We start from the raw sequence: 23243 nt of genomic DNA, 5'->3' as shown, positions 1-23243 counted from the left end.
TTTTTCTTCCTTACCTTTAATAACCAAGTCGGCAGAACAAACAGAACAGGAATATTGCTAAATGTTGCTCTTCTTACAATGATACAGTGGTGTGATAGTATTTCCAGTCACGGTAACAGACTTAACCGACTTAACCAGGATGCTGTACACAATCCTAGAAATTTGCAATTGGAGAGCAGTGACATCATAATCCTTAAAATATACAACAGAGAGAATCTAACACAAAATATTTAACATCAACTTCATACCGAGACTGTAAACCTTGACTAATAAAGGATGCCATAAAGTACAGTACCAATTGTCACAAGATATGAAAATACCGATAAGGTCTTCAAAGAACTTGGAATACTCATACTATATCTTTGGCTTTTTCTGGCCAACTGGATTTCCTTTTAACATTTTCAACTTCAAATAGTGTACCTTCAGTGTGGATTAACCAGCTGCACCTTCAGTATGGACAGGTTACATAGTAAATTTCTTTCAGAAATTTAGTGTAAATTACCATCCATTCCAACTGTCCAGTGAATTTGAAAGAACTTTACTTAGAATAAAAAAAAAACATTGGGAAAAATAGTGCAGTATTATCAAAACGTTTAAAATAGTTGGTAAAAATTAAATTCTCACTGCTCTAATTACACTCACATTTCAAGTTACACAAAAGATGAACGAGTTGATAACCCTTGAATTTATTTATATCCGCTGAGCTGCTGTGGCTGAGGCCCAAACAAGTTTGTGCTGTGTTTATTGGCAGCACGAGATGGAGCAAAGCCTAATAATTTCTGGATGTTCTGAAAAATTGAAAACAGAGATTTAAGAATCTGGAACACTTCACTGATAACTACCTCTAAACATACAGAATTGCATCTCAACTTCAGCTATGACATAGTCACAAAAAACAACCAAGAACAGGGAGGAAATTCATAAAGAACTGTATTCAGTAGTCTGTACATGCTAAAGCAGGTAATAGGCTGTAACTGCAATCCATACATGGCATTAAACACTTGGAAAACAGTAGCTCAGCTCACAAGATAATATATTTCCCTCATATCATTTGAAAAAAATTCTTAAAAGTATTTTATGCAATGACAAAATATTTGTGGTTTGTTCATAAAAGTAAGGGTTTGTATTCTAGGGACTTTCTTCTTTGTCTAGCTGCGCTTACTTACAGAATCGCGATGAACAGAAAAATATAAAACCTAAATGGTTGCATCTAGGAAAACAATCAAATTTAACACTTTTGAAGAGAATAATAAAATGTTCTATACTATAGTACATATATGAATATCAAAGCATGCATTGTACTACGGAAACACGAGAAAAATGAGTGAAATAAAAAAAATCTATGAACTACTTTCTCTGTTACACAAACCATTAAGTTGAAATTTTCAAGAGTAATAAAAATAAGAGAGCAGAAAAAATTTTAAGTAATAAAAATAAAGAGAACACAAAAAATTTTAAGTGAAAAACAAAACTGTATTTAAGGTATGGGATGATTTACGCAAAACTAGCTTAAACCCATGTGTTAATAAGTTCATTACATAACACACTTGCTCTTATTAATGCTTAACTACTTACTATTTTCACTGATGATACAGAAATCTTCAATAATACAAGATATCTTCTTTAGGTCAGAAACATGAAACACTTGTGCATTTCTTTTTCAACAGAGCATGCAGTACTGACTCAGACAAGAATGTGACCAGCAATGAATGATCAGGAATAGTGTTGTGCTTATTTACTTTACAGAACAATCTTAACAAAATAAAATACCATCACAGAAATGTTTGTGAGGGAATAGCTCAGTTGTGTAGTCATGAATAACTAACTACTTGTAACTCTTGGATATGATTTTGTTGACATATTATTTTGCTGGATAGATATCCTTCTTTGGTGCTCCTTAAACATACAATATATTCAATTTTCAAAATACTATTATACAGATAAAACCTTATGATGACGACAAAAGCATCTGTATAGAGGCACAGAATCTATATCTTCAGGTAATTATGTACTAGTAAAAAGGAGCTATTTACAGTGGCTTGACAACCTGCTCTTGCAAATAGGACAAGAATGTTCTTCCTTCTTCCAGAAAATCATTTTGGTATTCCTCCTTCCAGAAAATCATTTTGGTATTAATAGGAAATATACCATGACTACATATATTTAATTGAAAAAAATATGAACATAGTTTCTATATTCTTGATTTTCATGCTACATTTAGCTTTCATTACTGGAAATTTATTAATAAACAAAGGTGGTTTTTATGCCTTTACCAATAAACTCAACTACTAGACAAAAATACTGTGATCATCATCAAAAACTATTTTTGTCCGTATTCCCTTCATGAGTTAAGAAATTAAAAGGCTTCTCTCTACACTCCTGTCCCAAGATCTTTCTGCCTGAACTTTCATCAAGTCTTGGTTTCTACCTGTTCCCTTTCTCCATAATTTCCTGTAACTTCCTATAGGCCCTCATTCTGCTACTTCCATTGCTGCTTTTCTACACAACAGTATCTGAGTAAAAATGAGGAAAACTATCTGCATGTCTTCCTTTTTCAAAGACATTGTATGTACAAAGATATTTGTATCCTTGTAAAGGAGTATGTTGCATGACAATTCATTAATCATAAAAGTGCAAAATCTAGTAGCCAAGTTTCACAAGTACTACTTCAAATGTTGACACATCTAACTAAAATGTGCAAAGTTTGAGAAATACTGAAGAAAGCATCTGATGGACCTTTGAACTGGTGACTTCCATACAATACTGATAGGATTATGAGGTTAGGGGAGTGGTAGTGGTGGCACAAAATCATGAGGCTCATAAGATAATGTTTCAAACTAAGCTAGATACTAAGTCCCCCATAAAATTTAGAAGTGCTCAGAGAGAAAGTTCATTTGGGATCAAAAGGCAAAACCCAGCTGCTTAAGACCAAACTTGACCTGGTTCATAAAGGATCCTTCCAAGATTTTTCTGCATGCCAAAAATGCTGAGAGATCAGAATAATCAAACACTACTGTATACTTTACAAAGTATGGGACACAAAAGATGATAACTGATCTTGAAATAATTAAAAATGACATTTTTATAATAAAATAAGATTTTATGTATACTTACCAAGTCGTTACATAGCTATAGTTCTTAAATCCATCGGCAGCTAGAATTGTTTAAATTCATGGTAGTACTAGTTTGTTTTGGTAACGTAATACTGATACTCTCCCACTATCGAGGGAGAGAGGAACCAAGACTGCATGAAGTTCAGTTGTTTATGCCCTACTATCCATGTGAGGGGAAGAGGGAAGGCTTGATCATGTAAATACTTGATAGGTACATATAAAATCTTATTTTATTATAAAAATGTCATTTTTATGCATGCACCTTACCAAGTAGTTACATAGCTGAACCCCACATTGTAAGAAGTGGGATCCATGGATATGCACATATCTTTTAAAATTAATGAATATAAAACATGTACTAGTGCTAGCATCCATGAGAATGCTTGATGGTTCTTACCTGTTAAGAGAGCTGAACAGCTCGAGAAAACCTCATACTCCAGACGTGGCTCCTGCACCCAAGAAGTCTCGTGAACTACAGGTGAGATTGGTGGTAACACTACCTGTTCTTCTGCGTAAAAAGTACGAACAGGTGCCAATGAGATTGCATGAATCTTACACTTCCCAACACTCGTGGATGGTACAGGAGGACATGGATCTGGCACCAAAGAACGCTCTGAGCCTTTCCTGCCTGCGACCTCCAAAATTCTACCAGAGTAAGACTTTCTCGACAAGGACTGAGACTTGGAGGAGGAAATCCTCTCACTTCGGTCTCTCTCTTCTTCCAGATCCTAAGAGAAATCTCTCTGGAGAGTCCCAAAAACTACATGAAGGTTGATCCTCTTGTAAAGGATTAGCCTTTTTACAGGGGACAGGAAAAGGTGACACCTTATGAGCCCTCCTTTTCAATGGACGAGACTCGTTGATGAAGTGCCACTGGCGCTTGGGAGAAGGCTACCCAGAGCTGGATGCTCTAAAAGAAAGACACACTTCCTTAGAGACGCCTTTCCAATGGTGCTCTGTTGCGACCTGGGACTTATGAGGGGCAGACCCCACTGACCTCACTTGGGCTACCAGTAAGCCTCCTCCCAGGTTCTGGGGAGTTTGACAGGGACCTTTGCCTAGGAGAATCAGTGGAACGAACAGCCACCTCCTCCACAACATTAACACTGGCACTAACTTCCCATTAGTTTTAAAAGACGCTCCTAATTTTTCCATTGCTTGAAGCATGATTGAAAATTTTTGATCTACTCTTGCTTCTAGGTTGGCAACAGCATTGGGTACAGGTGTAAGAGCCAAGATTAGGACTAGGATTAACAAGTGATGGGGTAGGTTCAGAAAGAAGTTTTCAGTTGACAATTCCTGACTAACTAAACATTTAGCTTTAGCTCTAGAAGCCGCTTTCCTCTTTTTATCTTTTTCTAACTTGTTAGTGTAGCTAGTCAAGATTTTCCAAGTTCTCTTGTCCCAATTAATATACATATTCCCCACAAGTTCGATCTGGTGTGCAAGTCTGACCCCTACAACCTATGCACATTGAATGCGGAGCATTACAAGCTTTAGCAATCCGTGTATTGCAGCCTTTTCTGCAATACCTAATTCCTGTTGAGCTAGTATCGGACATGCCTGCGGATTAACCCAATACTTAGTATCGGACATGCCTGCGGATTAACCCAATACTAAGAGAATAATTTAGGAGCGAAATATACTAACTATTTATATGAATTCGTAAATAGCTAAATATCGCCAAAATGGCTACCAATATTTAAGAGTACTTCACCACATAAATCCAACAATGAGTGATGGCAAAGTAATTCCAAAATTCCGCTGACTACTGAACTGTGTTAACAGCACCAGCCAGCAGAAACAACTGAATTTTGTGTAGTGTTGGTTCCTCTCTCCCTCGATAGTGGGCAGGGGGTATCACCTGACCAAAACAAACTGGCGCTACCATGGATTTAAACAATTCTAGCTGCCGACAGATTTAGAAACTATAGCTATGTAACTACTTGGTAAGTTGCATACATAAAAATGGGGATGTCACAGCACACTTTGGGAATGTGGATGAGGATGATCTGCATATAAATCAGAGGGACAAGAAGGGACATGTAGAAAGCCACTTCTGACAAGAAAAGCAAGGGTAAGCAAACAACTGGTTCCTCATAGAACACTACTAGAGATACAGCAAGGGGCCGAAACACCACGTTCAAATGCTATGACAAAAACAAGACTATCTTGAAGAACCAATGATTCCACATATTCAAGAAGTTTAGCTAATGTGAAACATGCCAGGCCATGTTAAACACCACCTTACTGGTATCAAGTGAGACAACATAAGAAGCCCAAATTTTCTGAGGAAGGATGATCAATGTGAGTAGGCCAAGATGGACATGACCAGTTGAGCTTGCCTAAAAGAAACAAGATAGAGAAGGCTGCAGTTTTTCAAATATGGCGAGAGGAGGAACGAGTAAATTCAAAGACTCTTCTCGAGAAAGAAGTGTAAGCAATATGACTGCTGCTGAAATTATCAGGACAATCTTTCTTGGAAACAGCTTGGAAGTGCATACTTCCAAAGTGAAGGATAATAGCCGATGTTTAAGAATGAAAAATATAAAAACCAGAAGTAAGCTTACCACCAAACTCCTATAGAAATAAAGAGTTTAGGGGCAGAGAAAAATACTGGAGTAAACAAATACACAAACCCCATCTTAAAAAAAAAGAAAATACAGCATCAGACCTATAGGCACTGCATATGGAAATAACAGGACAGAGCATGGACTTATCATCAGGTTGAATGACAGGATCAGCTGTGATAGGATTATGTAAGTGACTTGGAAACTTTAGTAACGTAAGAGTTAGCATAAGTATTAGAATAAACTCACCAAATCCTATATTACTCACCTGAATTACAAATGAACATTTTATTTTAAATAAACCAAATCAGTCTTAACTAACAAAGAATATAAAATGCTATGAATATAGCAATATAAATCTCACCTGTCTAATGCTCATAGTACAAAGAATGTACAAGAAAATGAATGAGCAGTCGGTGTAGTCATCTCCAAGTAGATTTCTGTGACTCAAACCCTGCAGCCAAGATATGGGGATGAAAGGAAGTTTGGCAACAACTCGTCCATCAAAACTGAAAAACAAGACCAGTAAATAAAATAAGAAGGCAAATAATTAAGCAAACTATACAGCAACACAGATAAACATGTTATGCATACTAGGGTGCTCTTTGAAGCTTCAAATTGGCCCAAGGTGTACCTTTTCCAATCTTGAACTTTTCATTCACTCTTTAGTCTCTCAATCCACTTATCTAATTCTTAAAACTTTCACTTTTAAAATTTACCCAAATGTCCAAAAATGTAACTTACGAGATCTTGCAAAGTTACTTTATAATTATTAAATACAGGCAGTCCCCAGTTTACGACGGGGGTTCTGTTCTTGAGACGCGTCATAAGCTGGAACACCATCGAAAAACATAAAAAAAAATCCTAAGAAAACCTTACATTTAATGCTCTGGTTGTATTGAAAACTATGTAAACTGCATTTTCATTGTTTTTTCATAAAAACCTTCAAATATTGACTATTTTGCTTTTTTGGGAGTCGTATTTCTTCCGTCAGATTGGAGTCGTAGGCACCATAACCCTGGAACACGCGTCGTAAATCTGGAAATAATTTCTGATGAATATAAGTGAAAAGTGTCGTAACCTCTGAATGTTGTAAGCTGAAACCGTTGTAAACTGGGGACTGCCTGTACATTATAGAACTTGCAAGAGAAAGTTTTGTATAGGTGAAACTAATACAGATTATGTGAAGTTGTAAAAACTAACCCCTCTACTTCCTGAACTTCTTTATGTATCAACTTCACTCAGATGGTGATTTTTACAAGGCTACCTTCTTAGACTTGATGCCTTTACCATTCTTGTAAACTACATAACATGGAGTGCAGTACACTTTAGACTAGATTTTACTGTTTAGGGGATTTATGTTAGTACTGTGATACATGATTTTCACTACCTTTCAGAATGTGCAACCAGCAGCAAAACTATACTAAATCTAATTAGTAGAAAACTACAACCCAATGAGCCCTAAGATGGCAAGCAGCCCAGTAAGAAAGAAATATTTTGTCAAGTTTGGCAAACATTTTGATCTACAAGTACATAAGAACATATCACTGATTTTAGCGAGAGATTAGTCTTAAATTGATTATATCCTATGATAGTAGGAAGAAGAAGAAGAAGAAGAAGAAGAAGAAGAAGAAGAAGAAGAAGAAGAAGAAGAAGAAGAAGAAGAAAAAAAAAAAAAAAAAAAAAAAAAAAAAAAAAAAAAAAAAAAAAAAAAACGAGAATCAGACTTGGTCCGGCATCAGTATAATTGAGTGATGTCAGGCTGCTGATGGCTACGTATAATTATAAAATAAACATGTAACGAATATGTATCTTTTTCACGAATCTTTTAAAAAGTTATACATTACTTCACTGTATCCAATATTGTATGTATTCTCATGTATTATTGTATTATAAAATATTAACATATAGCGGTAGTAAATGTTTTGGTTTGGAAATCAGCTAATCGAATACGACTTTATTTTGGCGAACTTAACTCAATTTTGAGTGAATTTTATTGCTTCTAGTTAGCATATATTACCGTATATACACATGAGTTTTCTGACTTCCAGCAATTGGTTAAAAAAACCCAAATCCCTTTGTCATTTGATGTAGTTCATGCCACTACAAGTCTGATCACTGAGAACTTAACCAAGTCATAACTCAAGGACTTAACACTATCTTTGAATCAAACACAATTGATATGGCAATAAAACAACTTACATGGAATTGAACATGGAGAGAAGTGCAGTAAAGGCAAACCCAATGGCAAACATGCTCTTCATTTTTACCAGAGATAGGTCTCTGTTGCTGTTCTTCAGTCTCTCTTCCTCTCGTTCAATTTTACGCTTCTGTTGACGATCAATGCTGTCACCATGTACTTCCTTCTTCTTTTCCACTGAAAGATTATACATGGAAAAATGATATTGTTATTGTACAATAAAGTTTCATACATACTTACCTGGCAGATATATACTTAGCTATAGACTCCGTCGTCCCCGATAGAAATTCGAATTTCGCGGCACACGCTACAGGTAGGTAGGTCAGGTGATCTACCGGCCTGCCGCTGGGTGGCATGAATAGGAACTATTACCTTCTAAGGACAGATTTTTCTCTTCCACCTGTCTCCTGAGGGGAGGCTGGGTGGGCCATTCAATCGTATATATCTGCCAGGTAAGTATGTATGAAACTTTATTTTTTGTACAATAACAATTATCATTTTCTTTTTCATACATTCAACTTCCCTGTCAGATATATACTTAGCTGATTGGCACCTTTGGCGGTGGGTAAGAGACAGCTAATTACTGATTAGACAGGTAAACAACATACATTGTAGGTAATAGATAAATAAAACCTTGGTTCCTATGTGTTTAGACGAAGGTTAAGACTTCCTAGCTATTGCTAGGTGTCTGCTTCGTCTCAAGAGCCTCAGCGAGGATGTGACCTATGGCTAAGAGTTCTTGTAGATCTGTCAATGGGGTCTTATCCACTTACTCGACAGAATCTAATGGTCATTTGTCAACTGGGGTCTTATCCACTTACATGACAATACCACCTATGCCTAGGGGCATAATTAAGGAGCACAACACCGATCCGATCACCTGATCCTAACACGAGGGTTTGTGCTTAGTTTGAAAAGAGCTATCCCCAAATCCTCCTTTCAAACAAACAAACCAAAAAAAAAAAAAAAAAAAAAAAAAAAAAAAAAAAAAAAACACTATGTTAACATAAAAATGACAATTTGTCGAAAATTGCATTTTTCTAACTATACAAACCTGAGGTCCTTTAACAATAGGAAGTAGCTAGCGGCAGCTGGAACGGTCGTAAGCTTCGAACAAGGGGAGAACGGTAGTTAACTGCTTGTCCGACAGTCGCGCGCCGCGCGACTGGGAGGTAAACAAATACTTTTGCTTTTGGGCCCATGCAAAATACGCAGAGTGAGGGGTGGCATGAGGAGGGACTATATGTAAAGGACTCAGGTTTTGTTTTTATAGTTAGGAAAAATGCAATTTTCGACAAATTGTCATTTGTTCCGATACGTAATACAAACCATCGGTCCTTTAACAATAGGAAGACTCACTTCTTGGTGGGAGGAATCTGAGTCTTTTGATGAACAGACTGGTGTTCGTCCATCCCTGGAATGCCTCCCTGGTCGTAAGAGCGAGGGAGGGATCCAAGCCTCTGTCCGATTGATCGGGGTGTGCACGCAGGATCAATGGTCAGACCTCTGGGCCGAGTACTAAGAGAGAGGCAAGCGTATCTCTTCGTACCAGCAAGCAAGAACTTGTTCCTGTTTGCAAGAGGCAACATAAAGTATGGGTTGTCTCAAGCTGGCATCCACTTCCTCCCCCTTGTTGGAGGAAAGTGGTGGATATACGCTCCTATCCCTAGTGAAAGGGATAGGATGGGGCTCTGTTGAGTAGCTCACCTGCATCTTGTCCTTATCCAGCAGGGTGACGACCGTGTCCCTCTAACCACAGGTAGAGGGGAAGAAAAAGATGGGAAGAGGAGCCAGTCACACTCTCATTCACCATCCATTCTTACGGTCACACCAGGACTCGATGCTGTTCAGCCTGCGAGGGTCTGGGTTCGCTACACAAAGTGTTGAGCAGCCACCACGGGTCCCAAGGAAAAAGATCCAAGGACCTGTGGGCAATATCCCGAAGGTAGAAGGAAGGGCATGTGGTCTGGTTGGACCAGACCCCTGCCTTCAGTACCTGCGCCAAGGAGAAGTTCTTGTGGACAAGGCAGCATCTCCTTCGCATCGAAGGCGGTGAAGTCCATTAGGGAGGGGATTGTGAACGACTCGAACCAATCGTCAGGGACCGAAGGGTTCTGAGTCTTCGCTACGAAGTTCGGTACGAAATCGAGCGTCACGGATCCCCATCCCCTGGGTGCCTGACTCGCAGGAGAATCATGCAGTTCCTCAGAGGAAAAGAAGGAAATAGTCGCATGACCTATCCCTCTTCTCTACTTCGGTGATGTCCAGTACCCATACTGGTCTGTCCGTTAGCAACGAAGTCTCTCGCATCCTCCTATCCCCATGCAGCGAAGTTCTCGTAGTGGATAGGACACCGACACTCCATGGTGGGTGTCAATGGTATGGGTACTGTGACAAGCTATTAAAACAAAACGAAGTAATGGTTGCTGTGTAACAACCCGAACTAAGTCAACAGCGTAATTCGTAACTGACTCGGGCGCTCTGACAGCTGCCGACCGACTGCGTTCGGTAGGAGGCAAGTTGTCAAAGCATCCGAGTAGTCACGTGGACCTTCGCCTTTAAAGGGTTATGCCGAGAGACCAAACCAATGATGTATTTTGTTTGTCACCATTGCCGGACAGCGAGGTGATGATTCTCTTAAGGCATGTACCCAACAGGCGAAAGTCAATTGCCTTCTAGAGACCGAGGTCCCTGAAGGTAAAACATCTCATGTTTGTTGAATCTCAGCTAAGGAGAACAAACACTATGTACCGTTGAAGACGAAGGTAGATATTGAATGCAACCTACGTCTTCACATATGAATCGAGAGAAGGATCTCAAAGATTCATAACCTGTGCTTACAAATGACTGAAAACGCTACCCGCTATTTCATTGCTGTCCGGTGAGAAGTCGTAGTTGCAATGAAAGCGGGGCGTTCTTCAGTAATGCAAAACACAGGTGAAAGCCGCCTGAAGAACTGCTTCTCATGGGCTGAACATTTGGAGGTAGAGCTGTCAGGTCGGAGAGTAGGCGATGTCTTCTGACACATCTTGTTAATTCGGGTTGAACAATGAACAATTGTACACCTACGAATACGAGATATTTTGAAGACAAACTCAGATGTCTGCAAAATCATTCGCATTATCGCAGTGCGATGCAGCGGGAGACTTGTACAGACTTCTGTTACCGTGCGGTAAACAGAAAGATGAAAGAGTCCAAGAGATATCTCTGTTGAAAATTCTCGCAATGTCGAAGGCGATGGAATCTAGCGTCACCGCAGTAGATGGTCCTTCATTATTGCGAGAATCCCCGTTAATCAGAGACCTAAGTCCATGATGTTAGGCAGAGATACGGTTCGGTAGTCAATCAAGCAGGGGAGAGAGAGACATACATGACCGTGAATCTCGGAGGCCCAGCTGATACTGAGCTGCTTATATCAGGCAGTTCAATACGCAGTGGTTGAGCCTGCTGACTCGTCATCCTGAGTTGCCAGGTAATCCATTATTCCACGAAGGAATGCGTTCGGCTAGAACTACCGAGCATAAAAGATATGCTCGGGCAATTATATTTAGGCGAAACGAATTTCGGTAAATATAAAAGTTGAAATGGTGTTGTCGTGACAAAACCATAAGTATATAAATTGAAACTGAAAACTCTGGGAGGTTGCAGGCAACCCGAGTTGCAGTTCAATTATAATACTTCTCGTCTAAGTCGCAATCCGTAGAATAACTAGGATATGCGCCTACCCCTCGGACAATTCAACTGCTTAGCAGAATCAGGTCGCGAGGTTAATATACGTAGTATATTTGTAGGATTCTGAACAACGATCTCCATCCTAAATTCTTTCCCTTCAAGAAAACAAAATAAGGATTGGAGATCGACCACCTTAGTTCTCTATCAAAAGAGAGTGAAGGAGAAGTCTTCCTCGAAGGAAAGCTTCAATGGTGAACAGAATACTAAGACGATAGTTCAAGCCAAACTGGATATCCCCGTCCGATCTCCTCTATTCCAGGTTGGTCGCCTACTGTGAGATAGTTTCTTTCAGCAGCAGTCTTCTTCACAATGCTAGAAATTCCAGGAATTCGAGCATAGGCGAGGTTCCCGATTATCGTGTAACATATCGGGGATTCTCGTCTCGCTCACTTTGGACCGTGGTCTCGCGTAAGTGTTTGAAGATCGTAAAAAACTCGAACACTCTGAATGCGCTAGAAATTCCGTAGAATTCATAAGCAGTCTGCGAAACCCCCAACCCCCACCGAATTCGTCAAACGAGTATCGGCTGGTGGTCCTCTCGATTCCCGTAGAAATCGAGAATGGAGCAGGATTCCTCCTCAACGACCGGGGCTTACGTCAGGTAGGACCCGAAGGTCCCCCCGGTAGCGCAGTCCCGAACGTGGGATCCTACAAAGAAATCTCTGTAGGATCCTTCCCCTTTCCCTCGTAGCCGTAAGGAGAGAGGGAATGGGGAAGGAATTGGATACTCGCTCGCCTTCCCAGTGGAAACTAGCAGTTGGAGAAGAGTAGGAGCAGCCATCGCCTTGCGGCGAATGGCCTCCTTCAGAGTCTGGGAAAAACGTATCGTCAGGAGAAAACGTTTTTCCCGCGAGGGTTACGAACTCTCACTGTGGTAAGGTAAGGGTCTGCCGCCACTGTGAACGTCGTCTGGGTGGGGCTGATCGCACCTGACAGGAGAGAGCCGATACCGTCCTCCGACTCATTCCAGTCCTCGTCGAGGTCGAAACCTCTCAGGAGGACCGAAGGAGTATTTATACGGTGTCCGAAGACACGTAGAAAACGCCGCTGTCGCAGTAGAGGAGGTGGAAGTAGCTTGATCGACCGGCCAGAACTGAGAGAGCCTTCTTGGTCCGGAGACGAGACACTGGTTCGAGACAGAATCGGCAAGCTCCGATCGCGGCGAGACCCACCGTCGGTTTGGGTTTCCCTCTCGGACCCCAAAACGACTCGAGCAGAGACGTGGGCTCTGCTGGTGGGAGCGGACAATCCTTCCGCAGGGTCATTATGCTGACGAATCAGCTTAATGACTTTCTGCAAATTCCTCTGTATCTCGGGAGTAACCGCGTCTTGCGGAGTAGGACCGTCCAGTCCCTCCAACAAGAACAGATCCCTAGATACTCCTCCTTCCAGAAGGAGGAAGAGCGGCAGACCCCTGACGGTCGCCTCCAGCTAATTGCGCGTATGTCCTGGTCGGTCCTAGAACCGTGCCTGGTCCATACGGCGTCATAGCGGGGGTCGCGAGCGCGCACCTCTCGCGATCACTCATAGGTACCTCGCTCCTCCCGGCGTAGCCCGAGGAGGTTGAAGGTACAGAGAGGCAGACCTGACGCTCCCCCCTAGCTCGCTGGCAGGACCAGCGTGCTTGGAGGGCTGCTGCTGATCGTCAACCCGCGGTGGCGATCGAGCAGCATGCCTAGCCTTGCCGCTCGCCTGAGGCGAGAGGCTTGGCTGAGAACGTCGACGCTGATCTCTAGCGTCAGGCGAGCTGTTGCTGGTTACCGTCTCCCCGCCCGGTCCCGATGGGAGCGCGTCAGGTGACCTGCTAGGCTCGCTGTCACGGTGAGAGGCGAGCGTCCTCTCGGCGCGTCGAGCCGCTGGTACCAGCCGTGGCTGGTACCGAGGCCAGGCGCGGGGACCCCTTCCTCGCCTCAACCCGTTATGGAGAGGCAGACCTGACGCTCCCCCCTCGCTCGCTGGCAGGACCAGCGTGCGTGGAGGGCTGCTGCTGATCGTCAACCCGCGGTGACGGTCGAGCAGCAGGCCTAGCCTTACCGCTCGCCTGGGGCGATTGGCTCGGCTGAGAACGTCGAGACCGATCTCTAGCGTCAGGCGAGCTGCCGCTGGTCACCGTCTCCGCCCGGTCCCATCGGGAGCGGCGGACGGGTGACCTGCTAGGCTCTGTGTCGCGTCGAGACCGGCCAGCGTCCTCCTCGGCGCGTCGAGTCGCTGGTACCAGCCGTGCTGGTACCGGCGGCCGCGGGGGACTCCTTCCCGCCTCAACCCGTGGCTGATCAGCGACCGTCACGTTAGCCCGAGCAGCCAGTTGATCGCTGCGAGAGCGTCCACTGGCCTGGCGAGAGTCGTGCACGACTCTCGCCAGTCTTCTGCTCCGCGCCGCTGTCTTGACGGCGAGCGAGCTCGGGCGTCAAAACTTTGGCTGGACGGTCTTCTTGGAAGAGCGTCCACTCGGTGCTTCTCGCGAACGAGAAGCGGCCGAGACGGAAACCTGGTTTAGCGGCAGAACCCGCTAGCACCAGGTGAGGAGCACCAGCCGAGGCTGGTGCCCTCTGGTCCCCGTCGACTTATTCTTTGCAGAAGAAGCGACGGGCCCCCGTTCCCCGAAGGAACAGGAGGCCAGCAGAGAGCTCCCCAGCTCGCCTGAGCAGCCGGGCCCTTAGAAGATCCCGAAGGAGTCTTCTTAGGGGGGAAGGAGGCGGCAACCTTCCTCCTTCTTCGGCTGTTTGGCCTTAGAAGTCGAAGGGGAAGGAGAGCAGCAGCGGACGACGAAGAGCGACGACGACACCTTTCTTCCTCTTCCTCTTCTTCTTCGCCAGGCTCCGCAGGACAGACGTCAGGTCTTCCATCCAGGAGGGAGCCGGGGCAGTTTGCCGAGCACAGGGCCCGACTGCACCTGTCCGAAAGACCTGAGACTGTGACAGCATCACCAACAGCAGGAACAACAGGAACAGGTCCAGGAACCGCAGGAACACTGAAAGTGAATGAGCAGCAGGCACCTGATCTGAAAGGGAATGAGCGGCTGGGACAGCAACAGGTACGGCAGGCTCTTTGGGCAGCGGCAGTCCGGGGTCGGCAATACAAAGAACCCAGGTGGCGGTGGCACCGTCCTGATTGGCACGGCAGGAATTGGTTCTGGATTGCAGCCGTGGGTGTTACCGACATGACATGTGGTGTGACACCAGGTGCGGTGGACATCTCATATGCTGGTGTCGAGATTGTGGTTGTTGTAGTGGTTTACCGTATCATGAGTGACCACTGCCGACCCCAGCCAACCGCTGAATCACCCCTGCAGTCCCAGCGACTCTCACACCTGTCCCAGGTCGTCCTCGCTGATGGCAAAACCTGCGGAAGCAACAGTCGGGTTAATTAGAGGGGCTTCCTCGCGCCTGGGGGGAGAGAACCCCACCCAGAGCGGACGGAAGACCCCGAGTACAACTGGACGTCGTTACCAAAGGAGTCACTGGACTTCCGATGACTTCTTGTGTCCTCGTACAGCACCCACTGCGCCTCTGACGAATGCAACACGTTACACAGGGCTCGTTGCGGGAGCACTCTCGCACCCCCGACAACGAGTACAAACCTCGTGAGGATCTACATCTACATTCAAGGTCGTCTCCCACGGATGTAGCACCTGCGGTAACATAGATAGATTAGTAAGAGGGGTTCCTCACGCACGGGGGAAGACATGCCCCACCCCGAACGCAAGGAAGCCCACATACAAAATACAATGAGAAGCTGAGCGGGGGCAGGAAGGAAGACGAAGAATCGGCTACCAACTTCCTGGCAGACCTTCGCTTCCCCCACCCCCGCACAGCAGTGAAAAGTAATATGAAAATGAAACAGAATACTGCCCTTGCGATTCACTTCATAGAACTTAAAGGAGAAAAGATCAATTCCTTCCCGGGTAAGAACGAAACTTGATCCAATAATATGATGCTATCATAAAATATATATGAAAATGAAACAGAATACTGCACTTGCGATTTCATTCACATAAAAAATAAAAAATCGTAAGGATCAATTCCCGGGTAAGAACGAAAATTGATCCAGATTAAATTCATGCACTCAATAAATGAAAATGAAAAGAATATTGCAATTGCGAATCCACTTTCATTGCATTCTTCATATACAAAAATTAAAAGTTCGTGCCGAGCGCACTCACACTCTCGGTAACGAACGCACAGGGCAAAAATATAATGAAAAAAGTACTTACATTTTTCAATTACACCCTTTCGCCCATACATGACTCGGCGCGAGCGCGCCCGCCCTCGCACCGAGACATATAATTCAAGGGTTCATAATTAAGTAATGAAAATGAAAACAGTGTACTTACAGTTTCATTTTCAAGTCAAACAAACCATTAGTAGAAAACACAATATAAACAAAGCATACGACGATGAAGCGGGCAGAGAGCGATGACGAACACGTCCTTCACACCCGCGGCCGAAAGCAAAAGTGATTTGTTTACCTCCCAGTCGCGCGGCGCGCGACTGTCGGACAAGCAGTTAACTACCGTTCTCCCTTGTTCGAAGCTTACGACCGTTCCAGCTGCCGCTAGCTACTTCCTATTGTTAAAGGACCGATGGTTTGTATTACGTATCGGAACAAATTAACTCACTTAGTTAAGGATCAGTGTCGGCTCCCTATCCAGCAACGTATCCGTAGACACGTAAAACCAAGAGAGAAGGATCTCTCGTAGGTCAACTTGACCTCCTTCGTGCAAAGGGAAGTCAACACAGAGTTGCATCTCCCTTAAGTTACAGCTAATATGTCCTTCACGACTATTGTTATGTAACGAACAAGAATTCATAAAAGCTCGCACTTCAAGCGCTTTTTTTAATTCTCAGCTGTTTGAAGGAATCATCAAAGTCAATCATTCATGAAGTGCTTTTAGCGATCACACTTATTTCAAAGAAGACCAGGGCTTCCTTTGAAATGGATCTTTTCTGGATGAAGCCTAGAGCCTGGCTTGCGCCTGGGTGGCGCCTCGAGTCTGGTTGGAGCCTCGAGCCTGGCTGGAGCCTCGAGCCTGGCTGGCGCCTCGCGCCTGCCTGACACTTGGTTGGCCGCCTAGCTCCTGGAAGGCGCTTTTTTGCCTGACTCATGGCTGGCGCCTCGCGCCTGGAAGTAGCTTCGCGCCTGGCTCCAGACTGGCACTATTTGGCGTCTGGCCCCTGGCTGACTCCTCTCCACTTGCTGGAGCTTCGAGCTTGGTAGAAGTCCCGAGGATGTCTGGTGATGCCCACATCAGACACTCTTATCTGTCTGACTTGTTCGCCTCCAGCGCATCTGCGCTAGGTTGGAGGCCCCCTCTTTCTCTTCATCAGACAATGACAGTGTTCCTTGAAACTGTCTGCTCTGGCGTTTTTTACGCCTGTTTTGGCATTTGGCGCCTGGTTGGCGCTACATTGTCCGAAAGTCCTGAAACTCCACAATGGTTTATCAGGAGATTGGAGAAGGGTGGAAGAAATTCTTCCACTTTGAGCTTCTGGCCTCTCCGGCAAGGGAAGGTGATTGTAGTAAACTACATCCATTAGACGATAGGACATCTAACAGTACGAGAGATAAGAGTCTTCCTCCGAGGAGGATCCTTCTTGAATCCTTCCGTTGCTAACGAGATCTCTTCTTACTTGCTGATGAAGTTCCTCGTTGCAGAACCTTCCCTATCCTTGTCCGAAGGAAGGGAAGGGGCTTGGAAGTCGAAGGAGACTCCGAGCTGAAATTGGGAGGACTCCTGATTTCTAGCTCTTTACTGTATCTCTCTGAATACCTTCTGGGAAGCATTCCGAACCCTCATCGCATCCAAAGACTTTGTAGGGCAAAAACGTTTAAACATCTCTTCTATGTAGGTGAAAAGTAAGTACCCTGCCTGGGCAAACGAAAACTTCTATCTGAAATCGTTGAGTCAGGAATAGAGGGTTTTAGTTCTCTTGCCAGACATACTATGCTGGCAAGAACCCATTGCCGAGTCTCCATTAAATCTGATGCGAGATTCCAATGCACAAAAAATTCACCTGTCTTCTTGGTAGTTAAGGGCCAAGAGAAAAATGATATTGTTATAATACAATAAAGTTTCATACATACTTACCTGGCAGATATATACATAGCTAAGACTCCGTCGTCCCTGACAGAAATTCAAATTTCGCGCCACTCGCTACAGGTAGGTCAGGTGATCTACCGGCCTGCCCTGGGCGGCAGGACTAGGAACCATTCCCGTTTTCTACTCATATATTTTCTCTTCCACCTGTCTCCTTGCGGGGAGGCTGGGTGGGCCCTAATCGTATATATCTGCCAGGTAAGTATGTATGAAACTTTATTGTATTATAACAATATCATTTTCATACAATCAACTTACCTGTCAGATATATACATAGCTGATTGGCACCCTTCGGTGGAGGGTAAGAGACAGCTACTACTGGAATAGACAGGTAAACAACATCTTGTAGGTATAAAATAAAAACCTTGGTTCCTACCTGATAGGTGGTAGACTTCGTGGGTGTTGCCCCGTAGTCTGCATCACCTCAGAAACTTTAGCGAGATATGTGATCTATGGCCAAGAATTCTTGTGGGTCTGCCGAAGGGGTCTTATCCACTTACTCGGCAGAGCCTGAAAGGATTTTGTCAATGGGTGCTGATCCACTTATATGACAACACACCTTATTAAGGAGCACACAACCAATCCCGACCACCTGATCCTAACCACCATGGTTAGTATTAAAAATTGCTCCGAGTTATTCCCCAACAATCTTCGCAACAACCGTAACTCAAACCAAATTGCACACAGCACACAATAATTTTTTTACAAAAAAAAAGATACTCATCTACTAAAAGATATCACAAGAGTTCCTTACTGAACGGAAGTGACTGGCCGCCTGTGCGGTATCTGCACTTGTTCAGCAGAAAGTCTAGAACATATCTATTAGGCTTAAGTAGTAAAAAAATGTTATTGTTATGATACAATAAAGTTTGTTCATACTTACCTGGCAGATATATATATAGCTGTATTCTCCGAAGTCCGACAGAATTTCAAAACTCCCGGCACACGCAGTGGGCGGCCAGGTGGTTAGTACCCATTCCCGCCGACTGGGAGGCGGATATCAGGAATCATTCCCATTTTCTATTCAGATTTTTCATACCACTGTCCCCTGAGAGGGAGGTGGGTGGGTACTTTAATTTATATATATCTGCCAGGTAAGTATGAACAAACTTTATTGTATCATAACAATAACATTTTGTTCATGAAACTTACCTGTCAGATATATATATGATGCTGAATCCCACCATTGGAGGTGGGGGAAGGGACAGAATAGAAGGATTAGGAAACACCTCAAGTGCAGATGATTGACATCTTGATTCCTACCTGTTAGCATAGCTGACTTCTTGATTACTGTCACACCGAAGTCTGCTTTTGCTTACTAGAGTTGCCAACAAGGCAAGTAGTGGACCTGTGTAGTTGGTGCGCTCCTAGATGATCTGTCAACGGGAGCGTGACCACAATGTGACTAGACCATATTGACCATACTGTGGAGTGGGGCAACGAAGCTAAAACCACCACCTGACCTAACCTATCGAAGTTAGTCCCATAACTTCTAGGCTAACGAAAGGGAAAGCGCCTCAAGCGACCAACCCTTCAAAGTTAAAAGCACACTATCCCTTTTCTATAGGATAGGATTCGTGCTGCTTCCTGCCTCCAATAATATTTCTACGGATATGTATGGTCCTAGCGACTCGCAGACTCATATGTCGTCTCACATCCCGTCGGGAGTGTGAAGCGAACACAGAGTTGCTTCGCTCAAACGTGGCACTCAGGATATTACCGAGTGTCATGCTCTGTTGAAATGCTTCCGAGGCCGCGCCCTCACCTCGTGAGCATTTACTTTAAAAGGTTTCAAATCTTTGTTCAAACATGACGAATGAGCCTCTTAGAAAGACTCCTTAAAAATAACGCCAGGGCGTTCTTCGACATGGGCAAGTCTGGTCTTTTTACGGAACACCGCAGATTGTCCGAATGACCTCGACTTTCTTTAGTTTTATCAAGATAAAACTTGAGAGTCCCGACAGGGCACAGGACTCTCTGTGGCTCCTTGCCCAAAAATTTGTGCCATCTCCTTGATCTCCAGGTCTCTGGGCCAAGGGTTAGACGGGTTTTCGTTCTTAGCAAGAACGGAAGGCTTAGAGGACACCGAATTATGTCCTCTAAAGCCAAAACCTCTGATGATGGCTAAAACCTCACTACCATCTTTGCCGCAGCTAGAGTGGTTAGAAAATTAGCCTTTCTGGTTACCGTGTATTAAGTTTACAAAAAAGGAGAGGTTCGAAATGCTTTGACATCAGGAACTTCAGACTACATCTAAGTTCCATGCCGGAAGCTTCGATCTAAAAAATTTCAAGATTTCCACAGACCTCAAAGATCGTGAAGGGCTTTGTTGTTTGACAGATCCGAATCTCTGAGCCTAGAGGCCGTCAACATATTTTCCGTATTCTACAATAGTTGGGACTGCTAGCTTATCCCATACTTCAGACGGAATGGGAAGGCGTAAAGTAATTCACAGAGGTCAGAGGTGGAGGAACAGTCATTCTTCTGCCCTATGTCCAGAAACGGCCCACTCCGATTGGTACACTGCAAAATATGCAGCACTGTCTTTGCTTTGGCAATGAGACTTGCAATTAATCTTGAAGATCCTCTCGCTTCTTGACAGTCTGAACGCATTCAGACTCAGAGCGGAGAGATTTTAGGTACCTCTCGAAGTGAGCTGTTAGAGTAGACCGATTCTCTCGGGAAGGGTCCTTGGAAAGTGCTCTCTGAAGGACGTGACCTCTGTGAATCCAGCCTCTCGAAGGCCAACATGGGGCGATCAGCGTCTTTCTCACTCCCTCTGACGCCAGCGATTATCTTATTACATTTCCTAAGCTTTTGAATAGGGGAAAGGGCTAACCAACTATCCCCATTCCATACTATAGGATGGCGTCTATTGCTACCGCTCTTCGGATCGAGGAATAAGGGCGCAACGTAGAGGAAGCTTCTTCGTCTTCAATATTGCAAAATCTACGAAAGGACATCCCCAAAGTCTCCACAACTCTCGACATACTTCTAAGCAGGGATTACTCAAAAGTCAAACGTCAGTAGTTGCTGCCGTCGATCGAGAAGATCCGCACGGACGTGCAATCGTGTAACGAACCTCTTAAGGATCGTTTACGTTCCGTGCCTATGCCGATAACCATCTCTCTTTTCTTGGGATATGAGAGAGCTGCGGAATTATCTGAGATGATTTGGACCACTCGACCAAAACCTCACTCTTCGAGGAACTGGAGAGCCAACCAAATTGCTTCCAATTCTTTTAGATTATGTGCCAGGACCTCTGTCCGGATGCCTGGCACCCTCTCATTATCACCTGAGGTGATCCTTAACCCATTGAGAGACGTTTAGAATTATCTCTAGAATCTTGATGTTATTTCAGTTCTCCTGTAGGCAAAAACTGTAGAGGTCTGAATTGCAGTCTATTCAGGGAAACAAGCTTCTCCAGCGAGGAAAATGGTCCCCAGCAGACTTCATCCATTCCCTCACTAAGCATGCTTCCTTCCCTAATAAGGCTGCGCTTTGCATAAGCAGGAGAGCATTATTATAGTGCTATGCTGCGGTAGACTCGTACAGAATTCTGTTACAGTGCGGTAAGCAGCGCCGAACATGTCTAAGAGATATCTCTGTTGAAAATTTCTTAGCAAAAGGAAGTCGTTTATTCATGATTACCAGAAATCCCCTCAACCCGAGGCGAAAGTCATGATTGTAGGGCAGAGATACGGTTCGTAAATCAATCGCCGGCGGGAGAGAGAGACGTAACCGACTGAGCAGTACAACGAGCTACCTAACACTGAGTTGGTGACAGTGTGAGACACTGTGACAGTTACAGGCAGCAGCTTATGCCGAGTTGCCAGCTATTCTATTCATCTAAGGAATAGATTTTCCATTATTTGAACAGAAACTCTCAAGTTGGCATATCTAAGCGAAACAGAATTCGCTAATACAGAAGCTGATTTTTTGTGTTGTCGTAACATTACGCTTAATTAACCAAATGTTAAAATCGGAAACTCTGGAAAGTTGCCGGGAGTACCGATTAAATATACTGCGTCATCCACAATGACAGCAACCTCTCGTTTCGCACTATTCTGCCTGAGTTACCAGCTACTCTCTTCTACGAAGGAATAGGTTCGTTTACTATTATCGATCATAAGAAAATTCTCAAGCAGGCATATTTAAGCGAAACATAATTCGCTACATGCAGAAGCTGAGTTGGTGTTGTTGTAACAATACCTTCAAGCATTGTCCTTACACGGAAACTCCTGGAAGTTTGCAGTAAGGACCGATTAAATACACTTAAAATAACAGTCCTTTCGGTTGCCATCTGTAGAGGTAACCACGATATGCGTATATGACTTGAACTTTACATTAGTAATATGACGCGAAGATAAAATACCTAAGTATTGCAGTCACTTGAACATCTAATTCTCTACTACATTCTTTCCTCCTCGACGAGGAAGAGAGAGAGAATGGAAATCGACTGTCTTCATTCTTTTTGCCAAGAAAAGGAATAATATTATTCAAATGGAAATCCTCAAGTGAGAACCGAAGATCGAAAAGGAAAGTTCAAGCTTCTTATGATATTTGACATAGACTTCATGGAACGTAGTCTATAAGTCTTTTTCCTGGATGAGCCTCTGACTAATGAATGAGAGCTCTTTCGAAATTTTGTTACTTATCCGCTTATGCGATAAATGTTATTAAGAACCTTGTCAATGAGAACTAACCCAATTGCATGACGGAAAGTAATCCAAGGAATTCGAGCATATAGCCTTCCCGATTCCCGCAGAAATCGAGGAAGGGCAGGATTCCTGATTAGAGACTGGGCTTACGACAGGAAGGACCTTAATGTTCCCCTTCGGCAGCGCAATCCCGAAAGCAGACGAGGCGTTTTATGACACCGAAATCTGCTTACAGTTTTCCTGGAATTCATCAAGTGATGGATTCTATTGAACGCTCCCTTCGTAGAAAGCGAAGTAGACATCTTGACGAGACCAAACTCCTTCCTCTACTTCGACGACGCCCTCTTGAGAGCGTTCTTGCAGGAATCCTGCCGCACGTCTTGATGCGTAGGACGCCTATCGTTCTGAAGAACGTCCTGGCAAGTGCTCTACCGAGCGTCATGACGTGTTAGGATGGCCGAGCGTCTTCAAAAGCGTCCTCGCTAGCGTCCTGGCGAGCGTCCTCGCTAGCGTCCTGGCGAGCGTCCAGATGTGTAGACATCGAGCGTCTTCCAAAAAAGCTATCAATGTTTATGACGTCGAGCGTCTTCTGAAAGGCCACCCGAAAGCGTCCTGGAGAGCCAGCACACTGCTCTGAAGTGTGAGAGCACTATAGGAAGACGTAAGGCTATCGTCTCCAAGACGGCCTTAAAGACTTTCGTTACCTTCTAACAAAGACGGTGGCCGCCTGTGCAACATTTTGCGTCTTAGTAATGCAAATGAACATATCCAGACACGCGCTCAAAAAAGGAACGCCGAGCGTTCCGAAAGGCATCGTCGCGAGGTGCTTGCCGAACGTCCTGATTGCATTCTTTGAGCGTCTTGAAGAGC

General features: G+C 44.1%; 1 protein-coding gene across 1 annotated transcript in view; it reads right to left on the bottom strand.

The window, feature by feature from the left end:
• Positions 1 to 23243, bottom strand: part of LOC135197055 (calcium load-activated calcium channel-like) — a 68245-nt gene continuing 45002 nt past the window's right edge. Inside the window, exons 4-6 of the mRNA XM_064223993.1 lie at positions 7886 to 8060; positions 6048 to 6192; positions 1 to 788 (exon numbers count right to left, since the gene is read on the bottom strand). Coding sequence (XP_064080063.1) covers positions 687 to 788; positions 6048 to 6192; positions 7886 to 8060 — 422 coding nt within the window. The 3' untranslated portion in view covers positions 1 to 686. The remainder of the gene's footprint in view (positions 789 to 6047; positions 6193 to 7885; positions 8061 to 23243) is intronic.

Source organism: Macrobrachium nipponense, chromosome 18, assembly GCF_015104395.2.
Source record: "Macrobrachium nipponense isolate FS-2020 chromosome 18, ASM1510439v2, whole genome shotgun sequence".
Lineage (NCBI taxonomy): Eukaryota > Metazoa > Arthropoda > Malacostraca > Decapoda > Palaemonidae > Macrobrachium > Macrobrachium nipponense.
This window is presented reverse-complemented; position numbering and strand designations above follow the sequence as displayed.